The sequence below is a fragment of the Electrophorus electricus genome, chromosome 24 (genome assembly GCF_041902795.1).
Source record: "Electrophorus electricus isolate QZ-2024a chromosome 24, ASM4190279v1, whole genome shotgun sequence".
In the NCBI taxonomy this organism is placed as follows: Eukaryota; Metazoa; Chordata; class Actinopteri; order Gymnotiformes; family Gymnotidae; genus Electrophorus; species Electrophorus electricus.
Window position 1 is genome coordinate 10,952,759 of NC_137520.1, and position 26,407 is coordinate 10,979,165.

Sequence of the window (26,407 nt, forward strand, 5' to 3'; positions counted from 1 at the left end):
AACTGATGTTTACTGTGTTGTCTATCTGGACCGCGTGCGCAGAGCGCTCACACTCCAGAGATGCAGTTCAAAGCCACGATCTGATGTGTTGGTTTTTTTTTGTTTTTTTTCTTTTTCTTTTTCTTTCCCATGTCCCTTCCCAGCTTAGCACAGTGCTGCTCATTGTTTTCGGGGATCGCTGTTGAGCAGCAGTCATGGCGAGGTGAAGCGATGGCCCAGTCAGAACAGTGCTGTTTCTCGCTCTCCTTCTCCTGTCCCGGCCGGCCGTCCATCCGGACAGCAGGCGTCCCCAGGCCGCGGCCCCGCTTTGCTCCCGGCGCGGCCTCAGTCGCAGGGACGTAGGGACGGGGGTGGGCCGGAGAGTTCTGCGCGGCATGCTGCAGCCTCTCGCAGCCAGGCAGCCTGCGGTTTGGAACGCGCAGGAGAGGTGACTGAGCCAGAAACAAAAGCCGCTCCTAATTAGAGGTAATGCCATCCCGCGGTATCTAGGGTGGAGGTGCTCTTGGCAGGGCCGCTAGGCGTGGATTTGAATGCTCTGCTTGTTCTCTCGGACCATCTGCCGCCAGTTGCTGGTGTTGCGGGTGGTGTGGGCTAGTGAAGCTCCCAGATAGCTAAATAATTTAGTCAGAAAATGGTTTGACGCCGCGACCTAATGGCGCCGCTTCTGGAAGCCTGTCGACCTGACGCTGGCAGGTTCAGGGATGCAGGTTCAACAGGAAATGGAAGAGCGCAGGATAGACAGGCATAGGAAGTGAGATCAGGGGGCAGGCCTGCTGCCTGGGTGTCGTCAGGGCTCTGGCTAAGCGAGGGTGACATGAGGCGACTGGTGCGAAACGCACGCTAACGTTTCCTTTTGAACGCCAGACTTTCCCGTCTGCTTCTAAGGTTTTTCCGTTTCGCTTGGAATGTGAAACCGTGAGAGTTTTGAGTGAACCCGAATGTTCGATACGTTACGAATGCTCATGTCCACGGCGGATTGATTGTGTTGCGAATCTGGGTCTGGCGGGGCGGGGTTATTGTGCAATGTTAATATCCCCCATCTGTGTCCGGGATGGATTTGGACACTGACATATGTGTTTATGTGCCATTGATTTAGTATTGATTGGAGGTGCTGGGGGTGAGAGGCGGCCATGCGCGTATCTGCTGCCCCACCGATGAGCGTCATCTAGCAGGAGGCGCCTGGGGTGCATTGTAGCGCATCGGTAACCGCTCCGTTTATCTCTAAAGCAGAGCCCAGACGCCTGCGTTGATGCATTTCCTCCCTTAAACGCACATCCTCCATGTACTTTTAAAATGATTTCTAGACCCACTAAATTAGATTATCAAAAAAAGAAAAGAAAAACCCAGTGAGGACTCTCTTGATGGTCCTCCAAGCTTGATGAATATGAGGAAAGCTGCTGCTACTCAGCCCCCCCCCCCCCCCCCAAAAAAAAAAGCTTCAGAAATCTTTCAACCCCCTGAAAACCCAATTAAATCATAGATTGGTGATTAGTGCTCCCTCCAGTGCCCTGGCCGGGGGACCCGGACTGTGCTCTTATGGGCAGTGTGAAGCGAGCAGTCCCCCAGTGTGCAGCCCATCAGGAGAGTTATCGCCATCACTCCGGCCTCTGTCCGCTCGCCCCTGGTCTGAGTGCTGCGTGTGTGCCCGCCTGCCACACAAACAGCCATGTGGCGCGTGTGTGTGTCGCTCTCTCTCAGGTATTACTGTGTGAAATGAAGTTGCTCTCAGCCACGCTGCCGATAATAGACACATGGGCTGATGGGAAGCAGGCCCCTATGGGAGTAGTGCAGCGCCGAGGGAGTACACTCACACACCGACCACTCATCCTTGCCTTTAGCTACTGGTTTACTCCCTCTGCTGCTGCAGAGATTCAGTTCGTGCACAATTAATAAGACCTTGACTCCAACCTTGAGTACGGTGGTGAACCCGTCCTCTTAATGAGTTACCTGTGCCTGAGCGATGGCCGTGAAATGGATTTTTTTGACATCACCACCAGCGTGGTTGCGCTTGTACCGGTGGGTGTGCAGTCGAGAGAGGGGGCTGGCGTGTCGGCGAGGAGTCTGTGGGAGCAGGCACGGTGAAAAGGGTCGCCCTGCCGGGAGGCACGCACCTCGCCCCGGACACACCTCCGCCGGTTTGGTTTGGCTTGGGATGTTTGGGCACTGCAAAATGGTTGGTGTCAAGACGAGGGGTTTGTCACCATGGCGGCGAGGTCAGAGCCGTAGGCGATAGGCAGCCGGAGCAGTCCGGGGGAGTTGTCTCCCTCGGCTGATGTAAGCTGTGCTGCGAATGTTTAAGGTTCTAAGTCTGCAGTCCAGGGCGCAATTAAAAGGTTCCCTTTGTGATGAGGACCCGCTGCCCTGCCGCTCCACAAGGCCATATCAATAAAGACCTCTTTTATAAGCAGCGCTGAGTAATCGCTAAAACAGCTGTCCTCTCTCTGAGGAATTATGACACGCAGTAGAATTTGGCTTCCTTTACTTTACATCGCACAAAGGCTTTGTCATGTTCAGAATGACTGTCGCTGTCCTCCAAAGCTGGTCGAACAGACTTCAGGCACCGATCTTTGTTTAGAAACGCGGGCCGGGGAACATGGCCTGAAGCAGGGAACGTGGTGAGGAGGTCGCGAAGCACATGGAATAAGAAAAACAGTGAGTCAGAGTGGAGTACAATGGGGGTGGGTGGGTGTGTGTGTGTGGGGGGGGGGGGGGCGTAAGCAGCCTGCTGGGACAGACATAGTGAAGAGCACTATTGTGTTTCTTTTCCGTAGGATTTGAGTGATTGGTGGTGTTGCACATCTTTTGTACCGGACGACTTCTTTAGTTGCGCCATTGTATGAGGCAAATCTCAGAATTCATTACAGTTCCATTTTGTATTGCCATTGTTGTGGGACCATAGAAAGCAAATTGAATATAGACTTTTGTCTGATAAATGTGAGTTGGCCGTGCTGCAGATAATGCCATGTTTTGAGGGTAATCTCGCGTTCAGAAAGCGCAGCCTAATCATACGAGAGCGTTCCGCAGCCTACGGTCCTCCCGCAAAAGCCTCTCTTAATCCACGCCAGTCACACTCGCGCCGCTTCATAACGCTGCGATTGAAAACTCATTTGTTGCATCTCGGATCACCGAGTGATTTGCATACATTACGCCGGGCGCAGGCTTGCGGGAGCCCAGCACCCACCCGACGGTGGCGCCCCTCGGACCACGGGCGTGGGGCATGGAGGGTCTGCGGAGGTGGGTGCGCGCAGCAGTGATTGTGGGTGGATAAGTCAGGACCATATGAAAGCGTAACACGGAGGAAGGAGCGCTTTCTAATGGGGCCCTGCCGCGCGTCCATTGTGAGGTGATGTGTTAATAGAGGTAGCACCAGCAGCAGCTTAGCAGGGTGACGAGCCCTAATTTCTCCCCTGTGCTGAAGGAGAAGAGTATTTTTATTTCAACCCTCGCGGCTCACACCCCTTGACTTCATTGCGGTAATGGAAATGGTGAAATAGGTGCTCTTGGCTGAACCCCCTGAAACCTTTTCAGTGGCTTTCACAATTGGGTGGGTGTCTCTGCCCCCACCCCTTCATTCTCTCTCTCTCTCTCTCTCTCTCTCTCTCTCTCCCTCTCCCCTCCATTAAGACAGCTGGTATCTTTCAAAAGGTCCTGCTCGACTGATTGATGCGTAATACCTCGAAGGCTCACCTGGCTCCCCGAGCCTCTCCGTGTGCCAGCCCTGTGCCAGCTCTGTGCCAGGAGACCCCACGCCCGCCTAATTGGACCGGTCAGAATTGGTGGCTGCTAACCGACAGGCACGTTTAGCGATCATCACTGCGCTTGCTGGGGCAGGAACGGTGGCGTTTTCTGCGGGGGGGGGGGGGGGGGGGGTTGGAGGTGTGTTTCCTTCACAGCGATGTGGAGGAAAACTGCCATGTCTGGGGTGTTTTCTCAGTCTGGTTTGAGTTCGTGCTTTTGTGCCGATGTAGGACCGGCAGAGGACCAGAGGAAATAGCCGTCACCCAGGTTCTGAGGCCATAAAGGAATCAAAACCTAGATCTGGGTGAAGTAGCTTTAATCTGATATTGGGATTATTTTTAACCTGACATTAGATATTCAGTAATTGTCAAAACACCTTAATTATTGAAGGTCGGTGCCTTTTATACAGTATACTTCGTATGTTTTCTCACAACAGTAATGGCAGGTGGGCCAGGTTTGTTCTCCCCGAGCGCTAACAGTGAAGCTGTCTCCCTCGGTGTTGATGACCCCATCACCTCCCACCTCTCGCTGCAGTTCTCACTCTCTCAGACCTGTTAACCCACATCACCATCTTGACTTTCCGTTTTAAAATTAAAAAATATCCAGCCCATCAATAAAGTCAACATTTCCAGGCCTACAAAATCCAAGTGGACGTCGTGCGTCTTTCTGCACTCTGCTGTAACACAGACGTTGATTTCCCCGAGCTGCTGTTGTGAAAGGCTGGCAGGTTCTGCCTTGAATAAAGCCCTCGTGCAGAGTCCCGTTTGGTGGAGATTTCATCAACGTGTTGGTGCGCGTTGGACTACGAAAGCGCGACGTTAAGCAGCTCTCCCGTAATCACGGAGCGCTTTGCGCTCTCGTTAGTTGCTTAGTTTACACCACCGTGCAGACGTGCTCGCGGCGTGTTGCGTTTGGTGAAGGCCTTTCCCTCTTCAGTTACAGACGCGCCGTCCAACCCAGGGCATGCGTGGGCAGTAGCTGGCAGGGGGCCGGCTGGCCGGCGCTCTCACTCATCAGTGGGTGATTAATGGGGCCGTGACGTGCACGCGGCATAATCAGCTGGCTGGGTTTGGATGGAGGCTGGCGAGGAGAGCAGCTGCCCTGTCACTCGGTGTGGAGTCTGAAGATGACAGGCTGCCATCGACGAGCCCAGTTGTCAGCGGCGATGCCATGCCTGCCAAAAGCCATTTCTCTTTCCTTTTTTACCTACTCGGTAACACACGTCTGATTCTGACAAACAGCCCAATTCTCCTCTCCTCTCCTCTGCCGTCCCACGTCTCTGCGTTTACCCCTGGGAATGTTGGTGGTGGTTGTCAGGTTTAGTGGTACCAAAGGCTATCAACATAGCTTGCAGTTTAGCCCGGGAGAGGCTGAAAGCACAGCCGATGGAAAGCAGCACTCGGACGGTCTTTGTTTTGGTTTGCGGGTCTCCTCCCCATAACGGCATTAATCTTTATTTTCATGAGTCTGGACTTTAAAAGGGGGGAAAGAAGTAGCATGGCTTATAAAAATGGGATTTGGTCCAGAGCCGTTTTCTGCGTGGGGGCTCTGGTCATGTTGCTCCGTGCCTGTCGGTTCAGATTTGCGATGCAGAGCCCTACGCTAGGCTGGACCCGGGAAGCAGGTGTAGGGCCGGGCCTAGGCCCAACCCGGCCCTCGCATGAAGAGATGCACCAGCGCCGCGGCTGGAGCGCCCCCCCCCCCCCCTCCAGCGTGGGGCGGTCCGCCGGCGCTAATGTCCGATGTACTGCGGATGGCCGTTTGAAGACGGCGGCACGATGGGCAAATGTTCACCTAACAACCTCCCCTCCCCCCCCGGGAAATGCCCCGGGGAGTAGATTGGGCGGCGTGGAGCGCGCGTTCTTTTGATGCCGCTTCGCTCGGAGCTCTCCCGAGGCAGACCGGTACTGTGGAGCAATCGGAGGAGATTGGCCATTGATGTCCCCTCTCTGTGCCCGGTGGCTGTGCTGCTAAGGGCTTCTGATTGATTCAGCTTTGTGCATGTAGAGTAATAGGCCGTCTTCCTCTCTAGTGGCATACACCTAGGAAAAGAAGATCTCCTGGTAACAGGCGGAGGGACTTGTCAACAGCGATTCGGCACGCGTAGTGCCACGGCTCCGCCCCAGGTTATGGCGTCTCTCCTAACAGCTGTCTGTCTTCTCTTCGCAGCTCTTCTGAAACACTGGGGTTGTTGGTGTGGCCGAATTTTCCCTGGATTTGATTGGTAAATTCAGAAGACTGAAGCCCAGGCTCACAGTCTACCTTTCACGGAGGCCCAGCCGTGAGAGGACAGAGGAAGGCACGTGGCGAATCATGACTGCCGAGAAAGAGAAAGACAAGGAGCGGGAGCGGCGGGAGAAGGTGCGCGAGAGCGAGAGCTCGCGGCCGCGGCGCAGCTGCACGCTGGAGGGCGGAGCCAAGAACTACGCGGAGAGCGAGCACAGCGAGGACGAGGAGGCGGAGGCCGGAGGCGGAGCCGCCGCCGAGGAGGCCACCAAGAAGAGCAAGAAAAAGCTGCCCAAGAAGAAGTCGCGCTATGAGCGCACGGAGAACGGAGAGATCACCTCCTTCGTCACGGAGGACGACGTCGTCTACAGGCCGGGGGGTAAGCGCCTTCCACACCGTTGCCAGCTCCGGTGGTTGGGCAGACAGAGCGCGTGTTCTGCTCCATTTTTGCTCTGATGTCTACCTGGGGGTCGGGGGGGGGGCCGGGGGCAGAGGCTTGATTCCAGAAAAAATTTGACATTAATGTTTGCACAGTGCTCTCCACTTCATTAAGAGTTTTCACACTTGATGCTAGACAGCACGTTTCCAGCTAATTACACGGTGGTCTGTTGTCAAGGTAACTTGCAGGCCTGGTAAATGTATTCGCGTTCTGACTTTGAAGGAGGCTGAGCGAGGCAACCTGACTCGGCTCGGCTCGGTGTCGGGGCAAGAATCTGTCCAATAATATTATGCTAATGTAAGGAATACTGTAGTTTTAGCATACCTCACACGGACCATTCCCGCGTCCGTAGACATCAGTCTTATAAATGACGTTAAGATGACAAGCAATGCGTTTGTATTGGCTACCAGTACTGACAAAGCAAATTTAGTTTCATGAGTGAAAGAAATTGGCCCGATGGCTTCAGAGAGTCGCACGAAAGCTTCTCCCCTTGTGTTCGGCCCCCGTGTGATGAGCACGGGGGTAGACGGGTCCCTCTCTCTCTCTCCTGCCTTTCCCAGTATCCTTTCTGTTTTGTGTCTGAAATGTGAAGTGGGCCATTAGGTGTTGGTTAGGCGCCGCGTTTGAGCCTGAAGTGTGACGCTAACCTTTTTGCCACCTGTAAACACGGCGCCTCTCTCACCTGCCGTTTGGGAACGGGTTGTACACGCGACTGAGGGGAAATGTCAACACTCCAGTAGAGGACTGCGTGTGTGTGTGTGTGTGAGCGCGAGCGTGTGTGTGTGTGTGAGCGTGCATGCTGCCTGCCCATGGGCCTAAATCATCCCCACCATGTCTTTCATTTAGCCAGCAACTACGAAAGGTCAAGTAGGAGCACACTGCCAGTGCCAAGTTATTTCATGCAAAGACACCTGAAAATTACAGCCGGCGTGTAATTCCACCCCGTGCCCCGCTGCCGCCTTCTCTCCCCTCCGCTTGCGTGTGACGCAGGAAGAAGAGGCAGATGGATGGCTTTGCTAGGCTGCAGTGGCCCCTCCCCTTGCCCTCGGGCAGGCGGGCCTTTTGAAATTCTCATCCTTCTCGTTGGCTTTGCTAGAGCAGACAGAGGCTATGATGTCATGTGCTCGAGACGCGTGCCGAGGGCGCCTGCGACCTCGCAGTGCGCATCAGAGGTGATTGGTTTTGGCGTTTATAGAGAAACGAGGCATGCCTCCTGAAGAGCCAAAACCCGTTTTGATTTTAATACAATCTATGGGTGAGGAATTTGCATTAAATTGAATTGTTTTGCGGCCCAGTCCCGTGTCCCAGTCATCTCCTATTTACACTCAATTTCCTGCCCGGGAGATCTCCTCATCTCCAACAGTCAGCCCCTTTAAGGCATCATTTTGTGTGTATGTGTGTACGCGCGATTGAGCGTGTGCGTGCGTATATGCGAGTGAGCGCACGCGTGTGTCTGTTGCTGTACTGGCTGTTCTGCAGTGCCGTGTGATGATCTGTTTGTGGTCACTGGCTGCAGCCTTATTGCAATCAGATTTGATTTGGGTGGCACAAACAGGCACAAAGCCAGCGCTGGATTAAGTTAAGTCCTTTTACGTTCGTCTAGTGACACACAATATGTAAAACTGACCACCCTTGGAGAGGATGTTAAGTAGGCAGACGGGGGGAGGGGCCTCGGGGACCGGCAGGGAGACGGCGAGCCGAAACGTGACGTTAATTGTCTTTGTTGCTGGAAAGATCCTAACAAGCGTGCAGAACTCTGGGTAGATAATGGGAAACGGTGTTGAAAGCTTCTCCAGAGTCGCCGTCTCTCCACTCAGCCTTCACTGCGTCCGCCTCCCAGCGTTTTATGGCGAGCTTAGTCCGCATTGATTAGGTCGTCTGAAAAGCACCCGGCAGCAGAAGATACATGGTGTACAGCGCTTCAGAGGTTTGATACGCTGTCTCAGAAAGGGCTGGAGATGGAGGCAGAGAGGGTGGGCGGGTGTGTGTGTGTGTGTGTGTGAGAGAGAGAGATGGGGGTGGGGCAGTGTGCTGGAGAGGCCCAGGTGCTGGGATGGATTAGCTCTTTGAGTGCTGCTCTTGTGTCCAGCCCCCCTGTAGCTCTGCGGATATTCTCACAGCGCATGCCGCTCGCGGATCCAGCCGGGAGATTACGTGCACGTGAGATCAATAGCGGTCCCCCGACCCTGGAGCGGCCCCTGTGTCTTTGCCGTCTCCCTGTCCCTGCTCCAGCAGGTCGGGCTGGACGTCATCCCTCCCCTCTGGCCCGCCCTGCCCCTCCTGGACGGAGCCGCCTGGGCTCCGGGAGGCCCGCGCGAGCAGTAGGGTCGGCGCGCGTCACTTTGCTTGCGCCGCATCACAAGAGACGCGGGCGGCCTTCAGAACACCCCTCTCTAACTCTCTCTCTCGGCCGCTGCACTTGCCCGGCTGCCCGTGGGTGTCGCCTAATTACCCAGCCTCCCCAAGCAAGCGGCCCTGTCAGCAGGCTGAGCCGAGCGCTCCCAGCTCCCGGGAGCCTCCGCAGCTCGGCCCCGTCGGCCTGCCCCCTCTACCTGTGGAACGGCCTTTGTTTGTTTGGTTTTTTTTTTTGCCCACTCTGCGTTTTCCACACTCGCCTGTGAACAGAGGAGCGCTGACGCAGCCAGGCTGCAATCCGAGGCCGGAGAGCGAACGCGCGCCTGCATCTCCAGGGGTCGCGAGGGCAGACGGGCAGAAGGCGGCACGTGCCCGTCTGCGGAGATGCCCCGTACGGCGGGCAGGGAGGCACCGAGCTGTGCCTCGCTCGCCGAGACCACGCTGAAGGCGACCGAGTGAGACGCCGGGAAAGCGAAGCAGTTGGCTCACACTGCCACGTTGGCCGCTTCAGTTCGCTCTCGCCCGCTGCAGACCCAGAGCTGACCCCGAGAGACGGCACGTAGGAGGGGCACGTGGCACCTGCTGCTCAGACCTCCGCATCCCTTATGTGTGCGCGAGGCTTGCTGCTCATATCAGAGCCCATTAACCGGCCCAGTGTGTCGGCCACTGCCTCGCCAAATCCTTCACACCGCTCCTCATATTCAGGGAGCAGAAGGGACTCCCACTGCTCCTCATATCTCAGGTATTGCTTTTACTGCATTGCTTTGGCTGCTGTGTTTAGAATGTTACAATACTTGAAAGCGCTTTTTTTTTTTTTTTCTGTGATGTTTTTCATGAAATTCAAATGCAGGCCATTGGAATCTGTACCAGGCTGATAGCTGAAAATAAGAAAGGCTGATCTACTTGGAGAAATCCCCCAGCGTGGCTCGGCCTGACGGGGAGCGGAGAGAGAGCTCGTGTGAAACCTAACCACCCGCCGATTACAGATTACAAAGTGGTTCTGCTCGAGGTCTGTTGTCCGCATCACAAGGGATTCCGTGCCTGTCCAGAGGGACGGCGATGCTGCCCCCTTCAAGTTACACGGCAAGTCTCGCGGGGTTGATGGACTCCATCTAGAGGTGTATTGCCCGTTTGCGAGGAAGCGCCAGATCGGCGCGCGGGCACTAGGTGAAGAGCACGTGTCTGGACTGGTGCTGGGCTGTGCAGGAGTGAGAGATGCTTGAGGGTAAATGAGACGCTGTGGGCCCCGGCCCGGGATGCGCCTCGCACCCTCCAAGTAGGAAGCGACACGTGTAACGCTGGCCAATGGTTTGCCGCTCGAGGACCATTTGGGCGGCAGAGGAGAGGCCCCTCCTCTCCAGCCGGTTCGTCATCGCATCCCTCCTGCTCCTTTAATTAGAGGCGCAGCAGACCACAGGGCCGCCGCCCTATGGGCCGTCTGGACCTGCCTCACGATGTTGGCCTTGGCAGAAGTGTCGGCACGGTACGTGGCGGGTGCTGGCTCGCACGCCGCCACCGACACACTAAGCACGGGCGAGCGTGAAACGTGCACACGGCTCTCTCCGCGCTCACGCATAAGCGCTAGCCGTTATTTCCCACCGGCGCCGACTTAGACTGGACCGTGCGAGTCAGTGTAGTGTCCTCCCCGGTCAATATACAAGCAGGGCAGGGGCCTTTTCGGCTACCTTTAAAAAAATTTTTGCCCCGGGTAAGGGCGTGTGTTAAATTAGCCGTGCTTCCTGGGCTGAGAAGAACAGCAGATAGAACAAGGAGGCGGGGTGGGGGCGACGCGCCACATGAGCACTGAAGATCGTCCCTCATGCATATGCATGCTGCTAAGTGATGGGTGGCAATGTATTGAGCAACAACCGTCACGACGAGATCGTGTTTAAGCTTTTTCTTGTTCTTGTTAAAAATGTTTTTTTTATTTTATTTTGACGAAAGCGTAGTTTGAGTGTATGTGTATGTGTGCGCGCGCGTGTGTGTGTGTGTGTGTGTGTGTGTGTGTGTGAGAGAGAGAGATATGGGCTCTTTCTCCAGCTCGATAAATCTCAATCTAAGGATGAGACCAGGCTGCTCCAGCAGAGTGGTCGATAACGCCTCTGTGGTGTTTGTGGAGGCCCCTCCCCAAGAGAGGAAGAGGAGGAGGAGGAGGAGGAGGGGTGGGACCTGTAGCCTCAGGGAGGCTTTGGGAAGTCTACAAAGCCCTGGAGCAGCACCCCCCCCCCTCTGTTTACTCCCGCTCAGTAAAGGGGAGAAAAAAAATGACAGGAGCGCTGAACAGATCGGATTCTTGGAGGTCTGCTCTCGAAAAGCTCAGCGCTAATTAGAACTGCCCGGAATAAGGACCATCACTACTGTTGCACACTACGGGCTGTGCATTTGATGTACTCAATGAGCACACTTCAGTCTGAAAACAGAAATGTTTCCCCACTAGATGCTCAGGAAAATGCTCTCGTGTTGGATTAAGTGTTCCAAACCACATGGGGCACCCTTAAAAAAAAAAAAAGTCCTGCAGGTTTATGGATCTGGGTAGAGCTCTATTCTAGATTCGTAATGCACTGAGACTTTTCCTCCTTCGCTGCTCACGTCTTCGTGTGTGTGTGCACGTTGGTGTTTTCACTCGCGTCTCCCGGTGCACGCCCCCTGGCTTTTCAGTAGCTAGAGAATCCATTCGCTGTAAACGAATCCACTGGCTGGGTTAAGGGTCCCTAAGCCGCAATTCTCGGCGGTAAATCCCCCTTGACGTGGTCTGGGACTTTCTAAGGCATGTCATCTCATCTTCAGATTTGTCTCTTTTGTTCTCCGCACCCCCCCTCACCCCACCCCACCCCACCCCCGCAGCATGTGACGAGGGCTGTGTGAGGCACGCAGGTCAGCCGCTGCGCTGATGGAGATTTTCGTTTATGTTGCCATGTAAACATGAGGTTGGACCGGGGGGCGTGGATGGAGGGGGGGGCGGGGGGCGGAGCAAGACGTCCGTCATCCCTCCCTCTCCTGGCTGACTGCCGTAAAGCTCCCCCAGAATGCCTCATTCAGCTCCGCCGAGCACGCGTGCGCGCGCACCCCTCCCCCGACCCCCACTGAAACAAAAAAGAGGAGCTGTATGTCGTGCCAAGCCTATTAGATATCTTTATTCTCCTTGCTGCGTTGAACAGATAAACACAACAAGATCGATAATGGCACGGGCTAAAAAACAAATAGCTGAAAGCGGATGCAGACGCGGGCGTTAAAGAGCGGAGGAATGGAAGCGCCGTGGCTGGGGACAGCTTTCCCCCTCCCCCAGCCCACACTACATTAACTCACCTCTGGAATACTGAAGTGTTTGGATAAACATCGTCTCCACGCTGCGCACCTGCCTCACAGCCACTCCGGCTCGTCCGGGACGCTCGTTTAGCGGGCCTGGGCGCGTGCGTGTGGGTGCGGCAGGGTTTGTGGCCTTTTGCGTGAAGGTTGATCCCGGAGCCACCCCCGACGCTCCGTCCGTATGACCCATGGCCGGCGTTGGTTCCGGACAGGAGCGGGCGGGGCGGAGGCGGCACGTTCGTCCCCCCCCCCACCCACCCACTCCTCCGTAATCCATCAGCCCGCTCCCCCGCACGCCTTATGAGGCAGGGCTTTCTGCGTGCGCTGCTTCCTGATTCAATAAAGGCGCAGGCACAGCAGGGCCGGCTCCGCCGCGCTGAGCCAGGCAGGCCCTGCTCTTCACCTTTCATTAGCTTGACGGTGTTATTCATCAGAGCCCCCGCTCTGCCGTCCCCGCTGCCAACGTGGAGCCGCCTGAGCGGCGTCCTCCGCTCCACCCCCGGCTCCGCCTACACCGGTCAGCGCTTTTGGTCCCTCAGGGTCAGGTTGTTACAGGACAGCCTTATTTAGAAGGGCGTTATGCTTTACTGCTGCTGTTTACTGTACTGAGTGTGTGTGGTGGTGTTGGGGTGTAGAGCTCAGCTCTCAGGCCTGTGACTTTGGGATCCCTCCTCACACCGCAGCGTCTCCTCTCTGGACACGCTGCTCGTGAGCATGAAAGGGAAACGAAGGCTTGCTATGCTGTTGGCAGCTCCGTCGAGGAGGTCCACTGACGTTAGTTGACCAACACTGAAGCGAGCACCCCCACCCCTCCCCCGTGTACCCTTCCAGCCCAGAGCTGGAGATCAAACTACCCCCACCATCCCCTCCAGCAGTCTGCAGCTCCCCGCCCTTAATGCAATCCCACTGCCTCGGTTTGGGCGCTGCTGAGGGGAGCTAGCTCAAACATGTCCAGCTAGCATAAATACTGCGTGGGGTGCCGGCGTAGAACAGACCTGCCATGCCAGACCTAGCAGGGTAATGTAAGGAGAGTGGTTTAGAGTGGAGGTGTGGAGGTGTGGAGGAGCCGTAGGCTGGGGGGGGGGGGGTAGAGAGAGAGAGAGAGAGAGAGAGAGACAGACGGAGGGTTGCCTCTGTCCACCTCGGTCTGCTTCATGTCCTTGGCACATTTGAGCTTTCAAAGGCCGCTTGTCCTCCAGCTGTACATTGGCTTTTGCGTGTAAACAAGATTTTTATCTGCCTGGAACACCACCTCTTTCAAAGCCAGCGTGTGTTTTCGATGGTGATATTTGCTGTCTGCACAGAGGTTTTGCTTAATTCACGAGCTGTTGTGATTCTCTTTCGGCACCCGAAAGCCGGAGAGAATCATCTGATCCTTGGCACTATACAAATGTTTGGATGATTGACCGCAGCGGAAGGAAGTTTGCACGTGTGCACGTGCGTGTGCAACAGAGCAGTGTTGCTGTCTGCCACAGCGTAGAGCTGTGTGAATGTTTTTGTTAAGGAGACGAGGGTTCATGACCTGGCCATACCAGCCGTCACATTCAATTTGCACACACAGGCGCTGCGGTGGGCCTCCAGTGGGAGGGGCCGCCCTGCGGAAGGCCTTGCCATTGGACAGGCTACCTTATGCAATTGGTGGGGGAAAAAAAGTGTATTGTTGAACAACAGTAATAATGAACGAGACCCACTGTACCAAGGTTACATTTGTCTTTTGTCTGTCTCTCTGTCTCCTGGTGGCATTCACGTTGTTGGCCGAGCAGCCAACAGCAACCCCAGCGGGCTGGAGTCGGATCAGGACCGGTCCGGTCCGTGCCAGGGCGCGCAGGCCAGTCCCACTCCCGGAAGCCCCTTTAATCCTATTACTCACATTCCACTTGAATTTGTCAATGTGAACCACATTGTAAGGGGTGGGGAGCTCGAGACGTGCTAGGCCTGACTGTCTCTCCAGGTTGTGCAGATGTGGCTAACGTGCTGTTTCTCTCTCTCTCTCCCTCACAGATTGTGTGTACATAGAGTCTCGCCGATCCAACACCCCCTACTTCATCTGTAGCATTCAGGACTTTAAGCTGGTGAGTGCAGACGTTCTTTTCTTTCCCCCCTGCTGGCTGAGGCAGTCTCCCCCCCCCCACCCCCACCCAAATTATGTCTCCCACCATTGTTTCCATCAAAGCCGGACGAGAAGCTCCATCAAACAGCCCTTTCATGTGCATTGCCCGGTGACCGCCTGTATTTGTTATGCAAAAAGATGTCAACTGGCTTCAGGCTGGCTTCTGAAACCTAACGTGCGTTTCCACGCCTGCTTTGGTCTTGGCTCTCGTCTGAGACACAGGGAGGCTGATTGCTAACTTCCAATCTCGCTGCTTGTATGTTCATTACTCGTAACTGATTGCGGATTGTTGGCGAGTGTCTCTTCTTTGGAAGCGAGGCTGCATCCTGGGAACCCCTCACCTTCTCTGCTCCGTTCCCGACGGCTACAGGACGCGTAGCCCGTCCACTAATCCAGGTTTAAAAGGCCATTTTTTGGGGGTCAGGTGGCTGGATGAAATCTTTTTTTTTTTTTCCCCCACCCCGAGGCATTAGAGGCTCCAACAGATGTCTAGGTGGGTTCGTTTCGAGCCTTCTGCCGATGCCGCTCCCAGCGCACGTTTACGCTGCGGCTCCAACTCAGGCTCGCAAGCTCTTAATTGGTCAATTAAAAAAAACTGCACGCAGAAGCAAATCTGGCGCTCCACTCGTTTCTCGGTGTAACCTATTCTGCTCCATTCGCTCTTTGCTGACATGGTTTATGTACATTGTTAATCAGCTGCTTTAAAAGCCTGAATCTTCAAAGAGCGCGTTGTGCGGGAAGCAAAACCGCCTCCGATTCAGTCGCTTTTATTAGGCCAATGAAACACCTGATTTATCCCCCAACCGGGTGCACCACCACGGTCAGGTTGCCTCTGCCACCTCCGCGCCCCCTGCCTCTCGCTGCCGCGCGTGTGAAACGGCACCACAGCCCGGCGCAGGATGTGATTAGGACGCCGTTGTTGTAGTGTGCTGCATCACTGGCGAATAAGCCCATTATGGCCGTGTCTGCCTCTGCAGAACCACGTTAATGACGTACAGCAACCGAGGTGTAAATGTGACTCGGGATTGGTGTGGGAGAACGGAGGCTGGGCGGAGCAGGTAGAGAGGCGTGGGGGGAGGGAGAACCAGGAACCGGACATCGCGGCATCTTCTGAGCGGCTTGCCCCTGCAAATAATAATGTACAGTGCATTTCTGGATAAACTGCACCCCAATTAAGGACAGATCAGGGGGTCCTGGGTGCGGCGGGAGGTGCAGCTGGCTGTCTCTCACCAGCTCCTTGTGTGGTGTTCTCCGTGGTGTGGATGGAGAACCATGTGCGGCGATCTCTGTGGTGTGGTGCATCCTGTGGAGCTCTACCTGCTCGCTGTGCTCTGGCCCAGTAAATGCACACCCTGCGCTTTCCCAACCTTGTGGATTGGCCACGGCGCGCGGGATCCGCACATCAGAGTATTGCTAAACTACTGAAAAATTAAGTGGCTTCAAGCCTCAAGATGGCTGCTCATGCTGTGTTGAGATGTGGTTGTGCTGTGTACGATGTTGCCACATAATCGAGTGTGTTTGAGGTTACGCAGCAAGTTCTGTACAGTTTCAGACAAATGGCCCCCTTTGGATTTGGACACTGCGAGATGCTGACTGGTGAGGTTTATGCTTCCTTTACTGTCTGCATTAGCCTTATAGCTCATGTACAAAGAAAAGTGGAAAACTGGAAGAAAAAAAATTCTTTCCTTAACTAAGGTCGATGACTTCCCTCCTTCCTGAACACTGGGAAAAATGTTTATGGAAACAGAATGGGTACCATCACAAATCCATCAGGGAAAAATACCACAGCAGTGCATGGCCACATTGTACCACAAGTCACACGATAACAGCCAGGCTAGTTTATATTCAGCTGTGGAGATTAACTGCAGTTTTCTTTCTCATTTACAAATAAAGCTGTTATTTACAAATGCAAATATCCCTGCACTTGCACACGTATGAGGACTTGTCTTGCCATCATATAGTTTTAATCCAGTGGGGGGGGGGGGCGAGGTTAACTGCCTTTTAGTGAGCGCATTTAAACAAGACGAAATAGTCTTAACGCTGTTCACCCCCACGGATCGCCTGCCGTGGAATAATCAGTTATTTATTTATTCAGTTAAATTATTTAAAAAGCAGGCATTGTTTCCAGTTTGGCCGATTTAAGTAAAGGAAGTTCAGGGTTGGGGAAAGGACATCAGAAACCTGACAAACAGCTGGAGAGAGGAGGAAAAAACCGCACAAATCTCCCCCTCTCCCTCTTTCATCAAGTTCATTACTCTATGGCTTTAGTACACCACATGAAACGTGCATAAAAGCTGCTGAGTCTCCATCAGCCTGCTGAGTTTTAAGGAGGACTGGAAAACTTGAATAAGAAGCTGGAGAACAAGCTAACGTCAGCTAACGCTGCCCATAGACTCGTTTAATTTCACAAGTCTTATTGTAGATATGAGATTCCGTTTCTGTAGCTTTTAAGCAGAGCTCGAGTGAAGAGAGACTCAAAGTGCAGGTGTCCTCTTTCTGTCTGCTCACTTAGAGCCAGGTTGGGGTGTGGGTGGGTGTGGGTGTGTGCAACAGTAATTTACCGCTGAAATTCACAAGAATTGTAAGGTCAGTATTAAGATGACGTATTCAGTAATGGGGGGAAAAAATGCAGATAAACTATAGTGTATATTTCAGGAGCCAGTGAGGCGGCCATGCTGAGAGAGCGTGTGCTTGTGCGTGCGCTGGGGTGAGTACAGTACAGCTGAGAACCAAGCAGGTGATGACCTGGGTAATTTATATCTTACTCAGAGAGAGACAGTATGGCAATGGAAGGGTGTGTGTGTGTGTGTGTGTGTGTGTGTGTGTGTGTAATATATATCGAATCATCGTTGATGTCGGGCCATGTTTAAAGGTAAGATTTAGTTATGGAGTATCGTGCCATCCCTCCCGTTATGTACTTCGTTCCTGTGCCATGCTCCCGTACGAGGCCGTTTATGCCCTGCCGTATTCATGGCCCCCCAGCACTCACGTTTACGCTCTCCGCTCGCCGGCGCTGTGTCACTTTGCTCCTATTGGAATATCCTCGTCGTCACGGGGACTCTGTGTGGCCCCGAGGGCCCCCACCTGTTCTGCGCACCACAGCACATCACCTGGGCACTTTATCTAATGATCCAACGAGCACGGAGAGGAAAGCTTGGTGCTGCAGTCACTCCCCACATGGGTGAGCGCCCCCTTGTTGTGGTTCTTTGCCAGTGCCGAAGGCTAGTATCCATGCATCACGCGCACATTCTCCTTCCTACCCTTCTCTCGCCCCAGGCATGGGCATTAATTGGCACCCATTTCATTCTGCAGCTTCCTGCTTGATTCATATTGCTATAAGCCACAGGGCAGGATGAATGGGCTCGAGGATAGACAGACAAAAGCAGCTTTCTCCTCCCACTATACACACGCGCATGTGTGTGTGAGTGCGTGCGTGCGCGCGCTGCAGCGATTAAGGCACAGATGACAGAGCTGACCTCAGCTTGTGTAAACAGATCTGTGGTACAGACAGAATAAAGGAGATTACAGAGGAAAATGGGGTGGAAAAAATTTGAGGTGCTGTTGTGGTGTTCTTTCTACACACACACACACACACACACACCCCAATTCTTACACACTCTTGTGCTCACATGTAAGTAGATAACCTTAGGAGGGGCCCGTTTTAGCTATGAATCACTCTGCCTCTGGACCTGCTGTGTTTGCTCACTGTGTCTGGGTTCTGTTAAATCTGAGTGGTGATCACAGATCTCTCTCTCTCTCTCTCTCTCTCTCTCTCCCCCTCCCTCCAGTGTAATAATGGGCTCCTGTTATGCTAAAGGCAGTTAGCCTGGCACCATTTTGCACGAGCCTCAGAATGGCTACTGATGCGTGCTGATTTCAAGGGCACTGACAGCTCTGCCGTATTTACTTTTCCCCTCCTGCCCGTTAGCGGCGAGCACGCGGCGTCGGCAGTATTAATGCGCCGCGATCGGCACGCCGCATTAGCTGGGCGCTCTTTGTGAGTCTCCGCGGTTACACAGCTGTTAGCTTCTGCACACGGCGCGCCGTTATCTCTGAATTTCGAGTCTCTGCGCGACACTCTTTGACACCCGACAGGCACAGAGCAGAACCCCTCAGCTTCTCCTGAACACCGTCAGCGGAGTGGGGGGGGGTGGTGGAGAAAGAGACACATCACTCACTGGGGGTTTAGGCACAAAGACAGCACACCACCACATCAATCATGTGCAACACCTCCTCTCCTGCACCTTTTCTTCTCCATCCACTCATCCATCTTTTCTCTCCCTCTTTGTCTCTCCTCATCCTCCATTTTCCTCACTCCCTCCATCCCTCCCTCCCTGGCTCGCTCCCCCCCCCCCCAAGTTCTCGCTCGCTTTCCTCTAATTTGGGCTGTCTGTATATGCCTGATGACTGACACCGTTGTTGTTGGGCGCGCGTGCATGTCCGTGCCCCTGCCCCCGATCCTGTGGCTAAACTAATTTGCTGATATTGGCCATCTCAGCTGCAGTGCACAGCAGCCCCTAATGGAGTGATTGCTGCATTCCTCTGGGGCTCCCCCACCGGAAAGCCGCCCTGCTCTTCTCGGTATTTTGGTGCTTATGGACATTTAATTAGATGCGATGTACAATACAATTATCTGCAAAGATTCGCAATTTTCACTGAAGCGTGACGCAAGCAACTGCGGGGGGGGGGGGGGGGTAGATGGAGGATTAGGGGTGTGTTTGCAGAGGCAAAAGGAAAAAAAACCAACTCCTAGCAAATGGTGTTTTATTGAAACGTGTCTCTCAGCCCCACAGAGCGTCCCCGCGGCGGGCGCGTCAGAAGGTCAGCGCTGTCTTGCGTGTCGCCGCTGTGCTCGGTAATGGAGCCAAGCTGCAAACTGCCAGCGTGAGCACTGGCTGGAAGCGGCAGCACAGCCCGGCGGATGGTACGCGTGCCGGAGTCCGGACGGGCCCTGCCGCTGACCCTCGGCTCGGGTCAAACGGTAATTAACACGCATCGATTATTGTTAGCGTTCCGGCCGGTCAGGAAAAGGCCGGGAAGCCGTCCCGGAGGCGGGAGCGTTAGGAATTGTAGGGATGCGGAGCCATCAGTGCTTATCTCCGCAACGCTAATGAGTCAAAGCCTTAATTAAAAAGCTTCCATAAACATTCAAATATATGCGCATGAATGCGTCATTGTGATGGGAATGAGCCGTGGGTTTACGTTTAGTCGTGTGCGTTCTGCATGCGACACACTCGTGCACACCGGCAACACGCGTGCGCGCGAGCACACACTCGCGCACAGTAATTACGCTCTATCCCTGCATGCTTTAGCCATTGTTTTCGATGGCCATACTTCATTGTGTATCGGAACGGATTCCCTCTGTGCTTCAGTAAAATGCATTAGAAACGCACGCACGTGCGTGCCTGCCCACCGACAGCTCTTCATTTTACATGAACAGGGGAAAAAAATCATCAGAAGCTGTGTAATGTGTGCGGTCTTGGCCGTGTGAAATGGTGGGTATTAAAACAGTAATGGATGGCCAGTGTCCCTATTAGCTGTTCTCTCTGGCTGTGATTAAACCCTCGTTCAGCCTGGCCAGCCATCAGCCCAGGAACCACTGCCTATCACCCACACACTGGATGCAAACCCCCCCCCCCCCCCACATCCCTCCCTCCCTCTTTCTCTCCTTCACTCCCTCCCTCGTGCTCCGGCGTTTTGAAATGCGATTATGGATCAGTGAGCAGCGCCATCAGCTGTACTCCTTGTTAATATTTATTGAGCGCCACGCCAGCCGCTACCATCTTTACAACAGGGAGCTCGCAGCCGTTAATGGTCGTGTGGACAGTGGAGAGTCTCGTTTGCGTTCCCTTTGTTTCTCTCGCTACACCCCCCCCCCACCCCCCACCCCGTCCTTCAAGTGTTGCACTCCATGTGCCCCCCCCCCAGTTATTCCACTGGCCGCTCAGCCTCTGGAAACATATTTGCATATATAAATATGTAAATATGCATTGCTCACCGGCAGCACAGGTATGTCAGACGTGTGTGTGTGTGTGTGTGTGTGTGTGTGTGAGAGAGTGAAAGCACATATGAGAGAGTGTGAAGTATACATATATGACCTCTGTCTGCAAGGGAGCCTATTTAAGTACATGGTGGGAATGCCAACATCCTACGGAATAAACTCTGATCTCGCAAAACGCAGACTGTTTTGTTCATGCCGTTTGAAATGACATTCAACGGGAAATTCAATAGCCACAGAGCAAAAGCTCAACCTCCTGAAGTGCCATTACGGGCGTGTGTGTGTGTGTGTGTGTGTGTGTACATGTGTGTTCATTCCTAAGAGGTAATGTAGGTAGTAGATATCGACTCTTCAAAGGACGTTGTTTTGCCGTGAAGTACAATTCATTGAATTAGCTATGTCGCGATGCACTTCCTGTTTCCTCAGTTCTGTGGTTTATTTTGTTCAGACGCAACTCCAGAGCCCTTGAAGCTCCAGCTCGGCGCTGAGTGCAGATCTGCTGTGAAATGCAGACTTAATGGGCGCATTTATTAATGCACACTTGAAATTCCACTGAAGGAAGCATTAATGCCACTGGTGGTAATGACATTAGGTGCTTAGCTGCGTGTAGTCTCCCCGACTGCCGGCAGCTGCCTTCCGCTGGGCAGCGTTCCAGGGCCGAGAGGGGCGGGGCTTGCCTGGGCTTGCCTGGGCTTGCCTCTGCTCACGCTGAGGGTAGGCGTTTAGACGGTGCTGCGCACATGGGCAGGGCAGTGGGTAAATAAAACCTACGGTGTGATAGGCAGGTCTGTACTACAGCACTGCTGTCTGATGGGAAGGTCTGTACTACGGCACTGCTGTCTGATGGGCAGGTCTGTACTACAGCCCTGCTCTGTGATGGGCAGGTCTGTACTACAGCACTGCTCTGTGATGGGCAGGTCTGTACTACGGCACTGCTCTGTGATGGGCAGGTCTGTACTACGGCACTGCTCTGTGATGGGCAGGTCTGTACTACGGCACTGCTCTGTGATGGGCAGGTCTGTACTACGGCACTGCTCTGTGATGGGCAGGTCTGTACTACGGCACTGCTCTGTGATGGGCAGGTCTGTACTACGGCACTGCTCTGTGATGGGCAGGTCTGTACTACGGCACTGCTCTGTGATGGGCAGGTCTGTACTACGGCCCTGCTCTGTGATGGGCAGGTCTGTACTACGGCCCTGCTCTGTGATGGGCAGGTCTGTACTATGGCACTGCTCTGTGATGGGCAGGTCTGTACTATGGCACTGCTCTGTGATGGGCAGGTCTGTACTATGGCACTGCTCTGTGATGGGCAGGTCTGTACTACGGCCCTGCTCTGTGATGGGCAGGTCTGTACTACGGCACTGCTCTGTGATGGGCAGGTCTGTACTATGGCACTGCTCTGTGATGGGCAGGTCTGTACTATGGCACTGCTCTGTGATGGGCAGGTCTGTACTATGGCACTGCTCTGTGATGGGCAGGTCTGTACTACAGCACAATCAACCATAAATCAAGGCTCTTTCATTTACACTCTCTCTCTTTGCCTTTTCTTCCTCTCTCTCTCTCTCTCTCTCTCACGCTCTCCCTCGCCCACTGTTTTTATTTTCCGGGTACTGGGAATAATTCTCTGAGTGTGTTGGTGAAAGCAGCTGCTGGCGGGGGGGGGGGGGGGAGAGACTCTAAAAGATTGGGGGGGGGTGGAGTCTGAAGAAAGAGAAGAACAAGGAGACGAAACAAAATGGAGGTGTGTGTGTGTGTGTGTGTGTGTGAGGTCAGCGGCAGGGTAGGTGAGCTCTGGCTGGTGATTACATCGCCAGATGGAGTGGGTCTAGCAGCACCGGGGGGTGCAGGACTGAAGATAACATTTTCATAAGACTCCTGAAAGCACAATCAATAGCAGCTCCTTGACTGGCGCGGCTAAATTATTAAACAGAGCCGCTCTCGCCGCGTTTCATTATCCCGGCTCACCTGGCCCGGCCGCCGCTGCCGGTGGCCCTCCCCGGGTAGTCGCGCGCCGTTTTTATTCGCCTCTGCGTTCATCATCAAGGCGCGCCAGAAGCGGTTGTTGGCGGAGTGCTAATCGCAGCCCCCCTCGCGTCGGGGCTGCGGCGTGATGCATCGGGTCCGCAGTGGCACTTCCTGCCACATCACAGGCAAATGGCCTCCTCTGATGTCTTCAGTCGCGTGTGACGTGGAGAACATCCAGCCCTGGCATTCGGTTCGGCCGTTTCATCTCCAAAAGGAAAGGCCCACTTCTGTCTTTCCTCTGCTTTGATGTCGATGGGGGTGGCTTGGGGGTGTGTGTGTAAGAGATACAACCAGGAAGGTAATATTCACTCTTTTATTACACAGTCATGGGCCATAACAAAAACAAGCCATCCTCCCATAATCTTCAGGGGTTTTAATTACAGCTGCTAAGTTGCCTCGTCACGTTAAAATGGCGGCAGGCTCCAGCATGGCTCTGGAGACAAAGGCAGGGAGTCGTGGTTCAGGTGTGGGTTTTCTCGGCAGGTCCTCCCATCCCTCCTCAGCCCCCCAGCGCGGGCGTAACCAGATCCTCCTCTCCCGACGCTGGCCGTCGTCGCTCCCCGCCCGGAGTCATGACTCTCCACGGCTCCCTTTTCGTCCGGCTCCTGTTCGCCCTCCTCTCGCTCTCTGTCCGATTTGCTGAGGAATCTTGCCGCTGTTTCCCACGCGGCCAGCGCAATTTCCAGCTTGTCCAAAAGTGTGACACTTGGAGAGAGAGAGAGAGGGAGAGGGAGAGTGAGTGGTGGAAGTGGATATTTACAGTCGCCGAGGCGTCACACTCCTCCACCGGGTGGCTTTCTCCATTAAAGAACATGTGTTGCAAATTAGCTCCCCCGGAACCCCGTCAAAGGTGGGGGTGGGTGGGCTGCCCGCTGAAAAGAGTAGACGTGAAACAAAGTTTAAAAATACACAGGCGAGGGGGAGGGGTCCCCGGGGCGAGGGGGAGGGAACCTTCACGCATATTCCTTTTGGGTCTCACTTGTATCCCGCCCCAACACCGTTTTTTGTGTGCGTTATGGCGGGTTCGCTCGCGTAAGGTTTGACGTTTTGCTTCGAGTGGTCGATTTTAAGCCTTTTTTTTCATGCTGCCGTTTTACCTACGTGGATCGCAGCCATGTGGTGGTACGGCAGAGGCCGTAGGGCGGGGCAGGGGCCGGGACACGGCCGAATCATCACAGGATGTGTAGGCAGCGTTAACGCCCAACGGCACTGGATTAACGGAAGGTGCTGCCCGCTCCCCGCAGTCAGCCGTGACGAGGAGGCCGTGGTGTCGCTCCTGTCCCTGTGATGACCTTCGACCCGCTGCCCCCCTGCCTTATCTGTTCATGTAACGTTATCGTTAGCGGCAGTGTGTCCTGGTACTGCGCGGAAGAGCAGCGTGCGGGAAAACTCAGGCAGCCGTCTGCGCCGTCAAGCTGCTCCTCCATGCGGTACCAGGACACTTTGCCGCTGCCCGCCCTGTTTGTGCACCGGGACACACACTCGCACGAAGCTGTCTGCCGAGTCAGACGAAAGACCCCCGCGGTTTTCCCGTGAGTGCTGCTAATCTTAACTGATTTCCCCAAACTTCCTTTTCAGGGCCCCGTTAGCCTTGTTTACAGCTGCTTGAGGAAACAAATCCAGAAGTGCTTAGGGGCCAGGCGGGTCCGACAGGAACACGTCTCTCCTTCCAACCAGCACGTCGTTCCCAAGCGCACGGCTCCACCAGCGGCCCGTAAAGGAGAGCGCGCAGGCCAGCGGAGACGCTAACTTTGGTCTGTTGAGCATAACACCCCGTTTATAGAATGCCATAATACCCTGGCCATTTGTGGGGGAATAACTCTTTATAGCCCTAAGACAAAGTAATGAGACAGGGTAGAGCGGGCCATTTCATCGTCTCCTCATCAAGGTTTCTTTTCCTTCTCTATTTTTTTTTTTTTTTCGGTGGTGTTTGTTTCTTTCTTTCTTTGAGAAGGTGTCGCCAGTCCTGCTGCTCTCTGCAGGTCCCTTCCTGCAGTAGCCGCTCCTGTAGGAGGAGCCACACGGCCCCGTGCTTAAACCCGCCCCCCCCACAAGCCCAGACGCCAGTGCGTTGGGCCGAGCAGGCAGTTGGAGGAGGGACCCCTGGTCCTATCGTTGCCACGCCGATGCTCCACTGTCAGGCCGGGGGGGTGCACACCAGGAAATGCCAAACACAATATCGGCTGTAGATGGGATTTGAACGCGTGTTGAAAGTAGCTGGTGTGCAAGAGAGAGAGGGTTGTGTGTGTGTGTGTGTGTGTGTGTGTGTGTGTGTGTGTGTGTGTGTGTGTAGGAGAGATGCTGGCTGAAGGAGACTCTCATTAATAGTGCATTGATGGGGATGAGCGGCTGAGTGTGGGGATGGGGAGGCAGGGAAGGCCTGACTGAGTGCCCTTCGTCAGGTGACATCGCCATGGTGATTTATCCCTGCTCTCTCTACCGGAGATGAGCCACAGCCTTCCCCAATCCACACACGGGCATACACAGAGAAAGACAGCTGGGAGACCCACTGCAAGGAGTTCTAATGAATTCAGACGTGATTGATTTCTCTCCGAGGCTTAAGTGAGACAGGCAGAGGCACCCCCCCCCCCAACCAGTTATGAGGAGATGCAGTCATGCAGATAAGAAGAGTGTCGTGCTGTGTTATCATTGAGGGTGGGGGTGGGTGTGAGACATGAATGCGTGTGTGTGTGTGTGTGTGTGTGTGTGTGTGTGTGTACCGTTCCTAATCATGCAGCCAGGTTTTAGCTTCTGTGACATCAGCACAGGTAGGGAACTGCATTTGATGGCGCACCCCTTCAGGCAGTCGAGTTTTTGTTTCTGGACTTCAGCTCTCAGAAAGCGTCAACAGGGATTTAGGGAGAGATCAGGTTCAGAGCACTTCAGAAATCTCTATCTCTGTGTGTCTGTGTGTGTGCCTGTGATGGGGCCAAGCACACAGCACTGTGTAAAGGCTGACTGAGTACACTCATGGTGCGGGGGCAGGCCAGTGGTAGCGCGAGTGAAGTACGCGGGCTCCGGCTAGTCACTCCCAAGCTGCCCGGGCCGAGATGGCCTGAGCTGCAGGCCACATACTGCTTTCAAAGTGGGCTCCCTTCGTAGTGCGACTCCGTGCCCGCTTGCCTGCTGTAAATAGGCATGAGCTGTGCACTGCGCGCTGCTACAGAACAACATTTAAACACCGAACGTTAGAGCACGCACGCTGGGCATGGCGGGGGTACGGCCGGACTTGCGGAGAGGTTTTAGTACGGACAGAGGAATGCGTGTGAGCAGCAGCAGAGATGCCGTTACGCGGCCGGCCGTTGCCCTGCGCCAACTCGGCTCACACGGGCAGGAGCGAGCGTAAAGCGTCACGGCCGAGAGATCCGCCTGCCGCGGAGTGGCTGCGAGCAGGGTCCGGCAAACCGGGCGAGAAAAATAGAGAGATGAGCGTGACGGAGGGGGGTGTTCACACGCTAGATGACGTTGTGCCGTCCACTGGTTCGTAGCATCTTTGTCATGTTGTTTGGAGGCAGCCATTTGCTGTTTTGCAGGCCGGGTGAAGCTTGGGTCTTGGGCGGCGAGAGGTCACAGGGGCCAGCAGAGTGCTGAACGGGTCTTGGCGAGCCTGCCAGTGTCCTGCTCTCTGGACCGGGGTAACGAGAATGTCACGGCGCAGGCGCTCGCGTGGGCGGAACAGGACACGCGTCTCCTCCCTGAGGCCCAGGGCCACGCGGGGGTTTTGGTGTGGGCACGCGTCCGTGCAGAGGCGCACAAGTGGAGCGCCCGATCTTTGTGGGCACTGGCTGATCAGAGCTGCCAGCCAGCTGTCGGAAGGGTGGATTGGCCGTGGCGAGGGCCAGGGGCGGGATTAGAGCCGGAGGCGATGATGGGTAATTTCACTGGCTGCTCTGCTAATGATGCTCAGCTCTGCGGAGCAGAATGGCACCAGTAGCCACGCCCCGCTCCCGGCCTGCATTCGTGACTGCACATGCGCACTCACACGCGCTTACCAGGGCACAGTGAGCTGTCATTCCTACATTTTGGTATAAACCCCCTTCATCTCCACATTAGCTCTCTTCAATCTCCTGCCACCAGCCCCTGCCGAGAGACTATTCTTGGTCCTTATTAATTTGATGTTAGCAGTGGAGCCAAGCGGTCCAGCCTGCCAACAGAGAGATCAGTTTACCCTGTGTGTAGTACACAATGAAAGTGGGAAATGACTGAACCC

At 54.6% G+C, this 26,407-nt stretch overlaps 1 protein-coding gene across 10 annotated transcripts in view; it reads left to right on the top strand.

Moving 5' to 3' along the window:
* The window catches only part of rerea (arginine-glutamic acid dipeptide (RE) repeats a), a 119,379-nt gene that overhangs the window by 43,577 nt on the left and 49,395 nt on the right, over positions 1-26,407 (top strand). For 9 of the 10 annotated variants that reach the window (XM_081707126.1, XM_081707128.1, XM_081707130.1 and 6 more), the window contains 2 exons: positions 5,908-6,343; positions 14,066-14,136. In XM_081707126.1, coding sequence (XP_081563252.1) covers positions 6,052-6,343; positions 14,066-14,136 — 363 coding nt within the window. In that variant the 5' untranslated portion in view covers positions 5,908-6,051. The remainder of the gene's footprint in view (positions 1-5,907; positions 6,344-14,065; positions 14,137-26,407) is intronic. The other variant, XM_081707133.1, reaches the window with a different exon arrangement.